The sequence below is a fragment of the Dendronephthya gigantea genome, unplaced genomic scaffold (assembly GCF_004324835.1).
Source record: "Dendronephthya gigantea isolate DGI-Jeju-01 unplaced genomic scaffold, DenGig_1.0 000020F, whole genome shotgun sequence".
Classification (NCBI taxonomy): domain Eukaryota; kingdom Metazoa; phylum Cnidaria; class Anthozoa; order Malacalcyonacea; family Nephtheidae; genus Dendronephthya; species Dendronephthya gigantea.
In genome coordinates, this window is record NW_021163030.1 from 2,439,230 (window position 1) to 2,449,939 (window position 10,710).

General features: G+C 34.8%; 2 protein-coding genes across 2 annotated transcripts; one reads left to right on the forward strand and one right to left on the reverse strand.

The window, feature by feature from the left end:
* Window positions 1-244: 244 nt before the first annotated feature.
* On the forward strand, window positions 245-5,972 carry LOC114521555 (integrin-linked protein kinase-like). The gene is made up of 13 exons (XM_028542021.1): window positions 245-489; window positions 657-822; window positions 1,468-1,563; window positions 2,630-2,726; window positions 2,875-2,922; window positions 3,087-3,107; window positions 3,319-3,413; window positions 3,634-3,743; window positions 4,095-4,216; window positions 4,354-4,475; window positions 4,686-4,785; window positions 5,278-5,408; window positions 5,659-5,972. The coding sequence occupies exons 1-13, from the start codon at window positions 401-403 to the stop codon at window positions 5,803-5,805; spliced, it is 1,344 nt and encodes a 447-aa protein (XP_028397822.1). The 5' UTR covers window positions 245-400; the 3' UTR covers window positions 5,806-5,972.
* An 813-nt stretch (window positions 5,973-6,785) lies between these two features.
* Window positions 6,786-8,926, reverse strand: LOC114521415 (steroid receptor RNA activator 1-like). The gene is made up of 4 exons (XM_028541864.1): window positions 8,661-8,926; window positions 8,336-8,444; window positions 8,067-8,137; window positions 6,786-7,912 (listed from the first exon to the last, which is right to left on the reverse strand). Exons 1-4 carry the CDS (start codon window positions 8,922-8,924, stop codon window positions 7,841-7,843), a joined length of 516 nt encoding a protein of 171 aa, XP_028397665.1. The 5' UTR covers window positions 8,925-8,926; the 3' UTR covers window positions 6,786-7,840.
* Window positions 8,927-10,710: the final 1,784 nt, after the last annotated feature.

Consider the following 10,710-nt stretch of genomic DNA (forward strand, 5'->3'; position numbering starts at 1 on the left):
ATGTATGGCCCTCCCAAATGTGTGATTACAATGATTTGCCTTCCCTCTTTTGGAAAATTTTATTTTTCCCCTTATTTACTCGTATTAATAGCCTTTCGTCGCCCAATAAAGTCATTCAAATGTTTGAAAATGACAAAAGTGAAATGAGACATGATTTATGACTAACATGACTTGGTTCCCAGTCCTCTTATTTTTTCCCCGCAATATAATTCGCACATTGCAACTGTGTGATTGGTGACATATTTGTCATATCCTGTTGTTGATATAAAATCCTTCATACCGTTCGAGTGACTGTGGTAGCCGCCTAAAATGTCTGTTATTTACAATTTGTGGTTTCTCAAAACTCTGAAAGTTTAAACTTAGAAGATAATAGCTAAATTGTAAGACATCAACATTTAAAATGGAAGATATTTATTCGGCCTGCCGTGAAGGAAACCTACGTTTTGTAAAGCAATGGCTCGAAGAAACCACGAATGATCTCAACCAAGGGTCTGTATTCTTTGGATTGTATGTACAACCGTCTGTTAGTCATAGCATTCTGTTGTGTATTTTACATACATATTTATATGTCATAGAAAAACTAAGTTCACAGATATATTCGAACAATATGAATATGCGACCGTCTAAAATGTTCTATTTTGGTTTGACATTTCTAGTGATGATCACGGTTTTACACCACTCCACTGGGCGTCAAGAGAAGGATGGGTAGCAATATTTGACATTCTCGTCGCTCGAGGAGCGAGGATCAATAATCTAAACAACGGAGGAGACACCCCATTACACTGCGCGGTGAAAAAAGGACAGAAGGCAGTTATTACAAAGGTTCGTTCTAAATGAACAGTACGAGTTCTCATTTCCCAATTACCTGTTTTTAATATTCATAATCATCACGATTCGTGTAAATAGCCGTATCTTAATCTGTAGTATATACCTTATTGTTTAAGAATCACCAGTAAACTTGCTTCTTTACATTTATATCTTTAGATAAGTTACAACATTTGGACTTGGCAGTCTTTTCAACTATGTAGCAATTAGGAAAATAACATTTTGAGCCGAATGTTCTAGCGTAGCTTTGATTCACTGTTTAGCTTTGATACACTGTTTGAGTAATGAGTATCTCTTCCTAAAACTCTTATCTGTATTGTCGTTAACACCAATTAATTGCACATCACTTATCCTTTTGAGTTTTGACTACCCCTGTAGTAGTATACTGTACCAGCCTTGTAAACCTGTATACCTTTATTCTATCCCTCTATTATTATGACCTTTATACTCCACAAACTATCAATGCTTAGAATTTATTGTGGTAAAAATATTATTTGCTTGCCATCTGTTATGTTATTTATATGAAATCAGATGTATATTCTATTCTTTGTAAATTATTGTTCGCAAAATTAGCTTTCCTTCACTAATACAAATTATTGTAACACTCACTACCTGTCATAATTAGAACATTTATTATTTTAGTTGTTAAACCTAAATGCATTTGTGAATATTGCAAATGAACATGGTAATACACCTCTTCATTATGCCTGCTTTTGGAGTTACGAGGAGATTTGCCGGGTAAGTATTTTTGGCAAATTATTAATTTCACACAAATAACACCTATATAAACTTGTATTTTTTTGGTGGGGGGTCTTGGGACATGTTTTACAATAGGCTGAACCTGTTGGCTAGAGTGATTTGGAGTGATTTTCGCAACTTGTAGATTGTGTGTCTGTAGATTGTGAACTGTTTGACAGGCAGTTATTTAGGGTGCACATGGGTTTTTTTCTTGTTGAATATTGCCTATTGGGCTCAAGAAAACATCCATTTTTGTACTATAGATTATATAGTTACATGATTTCAAAGAGTTGGGATTTGGGAGGGTTGGGGAGTTTGAAAAAAGGCACGCCTATTTTCTCAAATGGCACACACAATTTGTTGAAGTTATATTTGCTGTGACTTTTTCTCTTTAATATAATAAAGATGTTGTTGGAGAAATACAAATATAACCGCAATGCGACGCGCTAGGAGTATTTTTCAAATGTTCAAATCCCAAAAATTCGTGCGAAGATGTTGAACTTCCATGCTTTAATAAACTCTAGTAACAGGTTACCCGGCCTTAGAAAACACTTTGCCTTTGGGCGGAATTAAATCGTCCTTCGTTACGATTTTAACGAGTTTTGAAACATAAATAGTCAACACATTGTTTTTCTATAGTAGTTTTTACTAAAACAATCCCAGGTGATATGATGATAAATTCCCATCTCGACTAGAGCTCGTGATCTAGCGAATTTTTAAATAATTTTGATTTTTTTTCCTCAACAAGCTGGATAACCAAATCTTGTGATGCGAAATGAGCCTTTTATTGCATAGCGCTTTACCTAGAATTGGCCACCATACCGAATGCAATTTGGCGACGCGGCGCGTTTAGTTTTTTCAAATCCTCAATGCTTGGATCTGAAAGGAATTTTTAAAACTTGTGCAGACGAGTAAAAAATGCGCTAATAAAATTTTCTATTCATTTTTGAAAAGTGAATTCTTGCCGCGTAAATAAATGCAACTATTTAAAACTGTAATAAGGTCGGGACTTGTTGACTGTTGTGTTATTTTCTGATTCCCTCATCGTCCCAATCGTTTTTTTTAGGAACTCATTAAGAAAGGAGCTAATGTTTCACAATGTAACAAACTGGAAGAAACTCCAATAGACCGAACAAAAGTTAAATACCAAAATATCTTTAAAGGTACATTTTCGGCATAGTATTTAATTCATTTTTCAATATTGTTGGTGAAAAGTACGCGTGGTTATTTTATATCATAACATTCCGTTATTATTTAAAAACTGTGATATACTGTACATCACCTATATCTTCAGTTTATTTTTAATTTTAGCATTGGCGAAAGAATGTGGACAGGATCTAAAAAAAATCCCTTACAAACGTAAGCTTTGTAGTTATAAATCAAATATACACCAACATCGCGAAATTTGATTGCACCATTATTGGCATTAACTACTTACTAAACTTCATTTGCCATAAACGTAGTTACACTAGTTTTATTTCGTTTCTGTTCTTTTTTCCTCATATATTTCTCATTTTATTTAGCGAACAAACATTTCCACAGAAGTAAGTACGTCATTGATAGTGCATGTGTGGTAATAGATATGATCCTATACTTTTATATTATACTTATACCTATCCATAAATCATTAATGTGCAGTTTCCATTTTGTATAAGCCCATTATTCAAGTTATTTATATTATGAGCTGACTTTTAACGCCGGGCACTTTTGCGATAAGAAATTACTAAAGTTTTTCATTCCGCGAAACAATTTCAGGTCGTGATTTGCGTGATATCCAGTCAAGAAATTCTTGGATTGAAGCGGATGAAGTGACCTTTAAAGATAAACTAGAAACAAAAGGAGATTCAGATGTAAGCGGCGCGTAAAAACCGAAATCGGCTACACGGCTAATAAAACTTCATTTATTAGGGAAGGGTGACGTTTCTATATATATAACGTCAATTTCTTACTCCCCCAGTCTCATTTTTGTGTCTCCATGTCCTTACTCTTAAGAACACGTGGTCATGCACCAAGAACTTTATAAATGCATATATCATTTTGGATTCATTAAATATATTGTTATATGCTTAGCTCTGGAAAGGTATTTGGAGTAACATTCCAGTGGTTTGCAAGAAAATACAAGTATCGAAATATAACAAAAGAAAATCGAGAGATTTTGCTGAGGAATATCCGAAGTTAAGGTTTGTATTCATAATGTTCTTCTGATGACAGGGGCAAAACTAAAATGTCCCAATAGAAAGTAGCAAAGGTGCATAGAAACATATATTCTTCGAGAAGATGTTATTCCTGTCCTAAATTATTGAATGGTTAAGGATAAAATAAGGTGTTACAGATGGGTAAACCTTATGTAGAAAACTGCCAGATGTGCGCTATACGTTCTGTAATTCATCCTGTTCTGTTTAGTTAACATTAGAGTATACACAGTATAATTGAGGTATATGCATGTATTTTGCCAAGTATGACGTAATTGAAATTGCAATTGTTGCTTGGACATCAGTATAATATTATTAATCTGTGTTCTTTTGCTATAGAATATTTTCACATCCGAATGTCCTGCCCGTGTTGGGAGCTGTGAACGAATCAGGATCCTTAGTTATTTTGAGTCAGTACATGCCTTATGGGTCACTTTACAATGTTTTACATGAAGGATCTGGTAAGCTGAAACATCATTACTGTGCACGACTAAAAACGCTCACGAGTCACGTTGTTGCCGAACAACGTAGCCACCATGCAAGCTTTGACAATCTTGTTTTATGTGAAACCCTTAACAAGTTGATGATATTTTTCCAGGAATTATGGTGGATGCAGCACAAGCTTTGAAATTTGCCATGGACATTGCCAGAGGAATGCAATATTTGCATTCTCTCGATCCTTTTGTACCTCGATTGTACATCAAGAGTTCGCATATTATGGTGAGGACATTCAACATTGTATAGATTTCTCCCTAAGAAAGCCACGTGACGTACTGTCAATTTCGCTGAATACCAGTCTTCCACAGCAATTTTGAAATGGATATATGTTCGCATACATTTGTCCCTTAACAGTAGGACTATTCTTTTTGTGCCATATTGTTCTGAAAGAAAGTTCTTGAGACTCACTTTGTAGATTTTTATTCCCATTAGATTGACGATGATTTAACGGCACGCATTTCAATGGCGGACTATAGATACTCTTTTCAAGATGTTAAACGTGTCTTTCAACCTCAGTGGATGGCCCCAGAAGGTAATTCCAACATATCTATAACAAGACGGACAATTTTGCAAAATATATAGTACCACTCAAAGTCTGGTTACACGTTCCGGTTTAGGTGCATGTGTCGATTTCAATTAATGTTTTAGAACACGACCACATGCATGCAGTATAAAGATAATACCAATTGACCCACTCATGTCGTAACCTTTTAAGCTTATATTTCCACTCAACATGCTGAACTGGCGCGTCCGCCATAAGTGCATAGGTCCGGCCAGTCAGTAGCGTAAAAATCAGGGACACGTTGTGGGGTTAAATGACTCTATACAGTATACTGTATATTTTATTGTATATGTTCCTTGGCACGACTTCCAACATTTTCATTCAACAACCCAAAAAACTGCACGAAAACGTCTCATGGCATCCGGAATTTAAGTGATGCAGCGAATTTACTTGCGTGGATACGAATTAAAATTTCTTATTCATGTAAGTCTTTTAAATGAATATTGTTTCATTTATTCTTAGTTTTGAATAAAAATCCAGAAGAAGTCGACCAGCGTTCGGCAGATATGTGGAGCTTCGCAATTCTATTATGGGAAATGTCAACAAGGGAAGTTCCATTCGTTGACATGCCACCAATGGAGGTTGGAATGAAGGTTAGATATCTCACTCTGATATAGTGAGATAATATGAGATATAAGATATTGATAGTTACATATACGTCACGTTCTTGCATCACTTGAAGCCGCGCTGTGAATATATATAGTCAAACAGTTGGACGAGAATCTATGCATCTTTATATATTTATATGACTGAATTTAGTGAATTAAGTGCACGTTTTTGGGTTTTGAGAACTTAGCATAGGCATGAAGTTTATTCTTATGTGTATCATGTTGTTTTATTTAGATCGCTCTCGAAGGACTGCGTCCCAGTATGCCTCCTGGATTTGCTCCTCACATGGCAAAAATGATCAATATTTGCTGGAATACAGATCCGACAAAACGTCCGCGTTTTGATCAAGTTATACCAATCATGAGCAAGATGGTTGTCTGAAAATGGAATAAACATCTCTGCGCTCTCAGAAATTTATCAAATAAATAGGAAATAGAAAGGTTTTTATAAATTGAGTGGAAAAGGAATTTGTGTTCAGGTTATTATATAGCTTACCGGCAGGGAGCGATAATCTAGGATCATACTTCATTACATTTTTATAGTTTATATTTGCTATGTGGTATATGTATTTACATCATTCTACAAAATTAATAAGATGTTAATTTTAGTTTTCGAACTCGAATTTCATGCCAAACTGCATGCAATTTATGTGAAGTTGATGTTTCGATTTTCTATTGTTAGGAACTGATAAGAAAATTGCGCATACCAGCAAAAATACAAAATATACCTTTGCCGTGTGCATTTTGTTATCTTTGAGAGTGATTATCGCAAATAGGCATAGGCCATACGCTCTTTTCAGCGTGGCGCGTGGGTTTTATCTCTCCCTGTATGTTGTAGCGAGAGCGTTTAACTGCATGGATCGACTCGAATATCATTAAATATAGTGTATAGTGTTCCATATTTTGTAGCAATAAAAATTGAATTGCATCTAAGCTTTCTATTTTGTAACTTCTCTGTATGTTGATCATGTTAAAACCATGCAGACCCCTCCGCAAAGTCTTGAAGCTAGAATCATCAACGGAATAAACAACCATTGCAAGCATTCATGACCACTGAGCTCGAGTCAAGTCGTCAAATCATTTCCTGCATGCATTTTTGGAGTATTTTACATTTTTTTCGAAAAGCAGTTACATAACAAAGTGAAGAGGTGTAGGTATCGCTTGTGTTTGGTACATGTTGATATGCAACCTCGTACCCAGGGTCTTTTATACCAACGCTTGGTTGATATGGCGGTGCCTTGGGTTGACATCTTGTGATATGTTATGTTGACATCTTCACGAGACCGTGGTAGACGTGTATAGCACACAATTATATTATTGTAAGTAAAATATAATTATTGTAAATAATATTCTATTTCACATGTTCTATAATATATAGTATAATTATATATTTATTAATAACTATATATGTATATATAAAAGAAGTTGCAGTAATACTATACAGGCCTATTGTTGCCACCACCTAAGTTTTCATAATGCAAAATGTAAGCGTCGTTTAAAAATACTAAAATCCACACAGAATATACACGTAATGTAGAATAGTCATAGAAGCTAAATACTCCTCGGTCTCCTCCAGAGAACTGATTTTTTTACAAGGGTTGCAAGTGGTAGTTGGTAGTATATAGTCTGATTTGCCACAAGTTCATCGCCATCAGTGGTACGTCACCGACGATGTGAAGCATTTATTAGCACCCACTAAAGCAAAGCCTCTTTTAAACATCGTGCTTTTCATTAACATTGTAAGTTTAGTGATTGTTTAGCACAACGTTTAAAACAAGTCAGATATCATTATGAAACCTCTTCTATCGCCAAAAAGCTTACCGAGTACTTTCTTTGGAAGCATGCCAATACAAAATTAAATTTCAGTAAAAATTAGACTAAACATTTACGTATAAAAAGAATTTCTCTATCGCGTCTTGAACACACATACGTCTAGTCATTATAAAATGCAATTTCAAACCGTTGTTTTTCGTCATTTTTTACGGGTGCAAACTGCAAAAGCAGTTATATATGTACCAAAAAAATACCGGGTACTTAGTTTAAATTGTCAGTCATAATTTTATCTAGTCATGTAACTGCACAAATAGGCAGTTTAGTTCAAGGTTCTCTACATCTGGCACCAAGTATTCCTAGATTTTGAATTTGAAGAATATCTATCGTCAATAGATATTCAAATTTCATTATTACATTTCGCATCAGAATATATTCATCCACCTATTTCTAATTATAGCTTACCTCGATTGATATAGGGGATGTTACTAATTTGTTAAAATATTTCCACCTTACTCCTTAGCCTTTCAATAATTATATAATTGAATCTATAGGTAATAAATATTACTATATATAATTAATAATAATCCCAGGATGATATATAGTATATACACACCCTGTAGTTGGGATATAACCTATCTTATTCACTATGAAATTGTGGTATTAATATTTCCCACAGCTGAAATTAATCTTTTGATTGCAACCATCCATTGTTTAACCTAAACAAAGATATAATTTTATTAATTCATGGCAACTTAGTTGAGATATTAACTCCTGTGATAACCTTCATAAAGCATTTAGACAAACATGCATGCCAAAAATAAAGACTCCAATGAACAACAATTAACTCTTTGATGCATGCAATATGCTTACCTCGCCAACATAATCTACCATAAGTTTGACATGAAGCTTATGTGAAGTATCAGTATCACCACACAACAGTGCTAGAATTGAAATGAAAAAGGAAATGCTCATCAGTCATTAAAAGCTTGACAAACAACAAAAAGGTGTAATTAACTGTGTACATAGGTCATTCTAATTTTGATATCCAGTTGTTCTGCAATCATTCTATGATCTTCCCCTTTTCTCCTAATTGTTATCAAAGTATTCACCTCAACACATTTACCTCCCTAACACCTTACCTTCAGTCAACATTTTCATAGTTATTTGAACAGGCACTGACAACTTTTCTTCACTCCATTGTTGTTTCATTATCTCCACCTTTCTTTTCACATCTTCTACTTCTCGAGCCTGAAAAGATAATAATCACTTTAGCCATTTCTATTCCTTAGTGATCACAAACAAGTGCATTAAATTAATTAGGTCAACAAACATGTTCTGTAAAGTTTACAATGTACCCTCACGCTGGTATAGTGAGTTTAACAGTATCAAATCATTTGTTTGTTACTTTGAGAAAACAGATGAAAAATTGTTCAAACCAAGCAATTAAAAGTACCACACATATACCTTTAAAATATTACTACATTTGATGATGATTTCTTCTATAGCTTCAACTGTTGCTTTCATTCCTGCCTGACTATCAAAATCTTCACTGTTATGTCGACTGATACTTTCCGAACGATATCCATCATCAGGGGTTAAACTTCTTGGTGTATTGGGTGCACTACTAGGTGCACTACGACTACAAATTGGTGTTGATACTGGTGATATATTCTTTATTGGGCCCAAAGCTGGAGACACCACTGGAGAATTTCTACCACTTCCAGTCATTGGTGGTGTGTAAATCTTTGTCCCATTGCTATTTGGATATGCCCGATTAAGTACAGGACTTCTTTTTACTACAGTACCTGTGAGTGGTGGTACTGCAGTGTCTGCACTAGTCAGAGATGGTGTGAATATCAATGGTTGTTGCAAAACCATTGCATCATTTGAAGCAACTGGTGAAGTTTCTGGTGAAATGTCAGGGTTTGCACGTACATGAGTTGTATCTAAGGCACTAGAAATTGGTACCATATTAAAGCTACTGGGAGAGAATAGTGGTTTACCAAGATTTGATGCTGGTAGCATTGTTGTTACTGGTGGTATTGCTGACATTGGTATGGGTTGTATGGGTGGGGTGGTGCTAGACTTTTGTGCCAGTGGGTGGATGATACCAGAATTTGATTCCAACTTAGATTCCACTGGTGAAAAAATCTGGGGTGGAGCTGTAGTTGTTGGTGGGGTTGTGGGAAGACCTGGAACCATATTGTAGCCTTGAATGGGATATTGACTTTGAACCATACCATAACTTTTAGCATCAGGTAATAATGGTGGGGTATATGTACCACTAGAATGTCTACTATGACATGGTGATATTGATGGTGGTGCAGTTGGCTGTTGGGATGATAATTGGTGGTTGAGGGTAAGATTTGATAAACCTGTTTATTCAAGAGAGAAAAATGAATAACTTACTAAGTGAATTTTTTATTTATAGAAAAAAACAGTATATAACTGCTAATTTAATTTCTAATAAAGATTGCCTTGGAAAAGTGTTTCTCTTTTATCAGCTTGATTGACAAATCATCTATTTGATAGATCTTAAACAGACACAATTATCCAGGTAAACATTTAGTTTAAATTACAATTTGCCAAAATGTCTGTTTTTCATCTATGATAAGGGAATGTAAGGATTATTTAGTGCTGATGTTACTTAATCTTCTAAATGTTTATGCACAAAAATGACAAATATGAATAATTGTTGATGAACACCTACAAAACTGATGCAGATTTTTCCCAGGAGATGGTCATTTTTCAAAATCTCATTATCCGTTTGTACTCTCTAGTACAAATAACCGAGTCAATGTTGCAATAACTAACATGCATTCTATGGTGTATAATTATGGTGTATATGATGAAAATATTTTATTCCACTGACGAATTATTATCAACTTAGTAGCATCATGTGGGCGTCCATTGAAAGTATTGAGTAAACGGTAACTATGAAACATATAAACATGGCATAATACAGTCATTTGCGACATATTTCTTGAAGGCATACTGGATATATCGCTTACGTACCGTTAGCCACATTATTTCCTTGATTATACATTATATTTGGTGGGTTTTGACTTAGTGGAGATATTATTTTACGGCCTGTTAATGCTTCTTGGTGTGACACCCGTTTTCTTAGGTCTATTTTTGGTCCTTTCTTTGAGCCAGTAACGGTATTGAAAGATAGAGTTGGAGGGTCATTCCATCCACGTTCTGAGTCGCCATTGTAAGCAATAACGCCAGATGCTAAGAGTAAAAACAAATTTAAATTTCAGTCGGTGAAACGTACACGTCTTCGATCATACACATTAATTATTTACCCAACGAAACGCAGTATTCTCATGTTTCGATTAATGCATAAAACACATAAATTTTTACAAAACTAAGTCTCACTATCGAAGTGTACTGAAATACATCTTTACCCCTATTTCTCGCCTTCAACTTTGCTCTACATATAGAGAGAAAATTACAAGAAAACATCTCCTTGTAAACAAGGATATTGACTGATCTACTCGTCAACTTTGAA

Bases quoted from the DNA above. Each gene is read 5' to 3' on its own strand.
- LOC114521555 (XM_028542021.1), top strand. From the start codon at position 401: ATGGAAGATATTTATTCGGCCTGCCGTGAAGGAAACCTACGTTTTGTA. The intron at 2,727-2,874 runs GTACATTTTCGG...TTTTAATTTTAG, and splicing joins ATACCAAAATATCTTTAAAG to CATTGGCGAAAGAATGTGGA. The intron at 4,476-4,685 runs GTGAGGACATTC...TATTCCCATTAG, and splicing joins TCAAGAGTTCGCATATTATG to ATTGACGATGATTTAACGGC.
- LOC114521415 (XM_028541864.1), bottom strand. From the start codon at position 8,924: ATGACTGGAAGTGGTAGAAATTCTCCAGTGGTGTCTCCAGCTTTGGGC. The intron at 8,138-8,335 runs GTAAGGTGTTAG...TTTCAATTCTAG, and splicing joins TATGAAAATGTTGACTGAAG to CACTGTTGTGTGGTGATACT. The intron at 7,913-8,066 runs GTAAGCATATTG...ATCTTTGTTTAG, and splicing joins TGGTAGATTATGTTGGCGAG to GTTAAACAATGGATGGTTGC.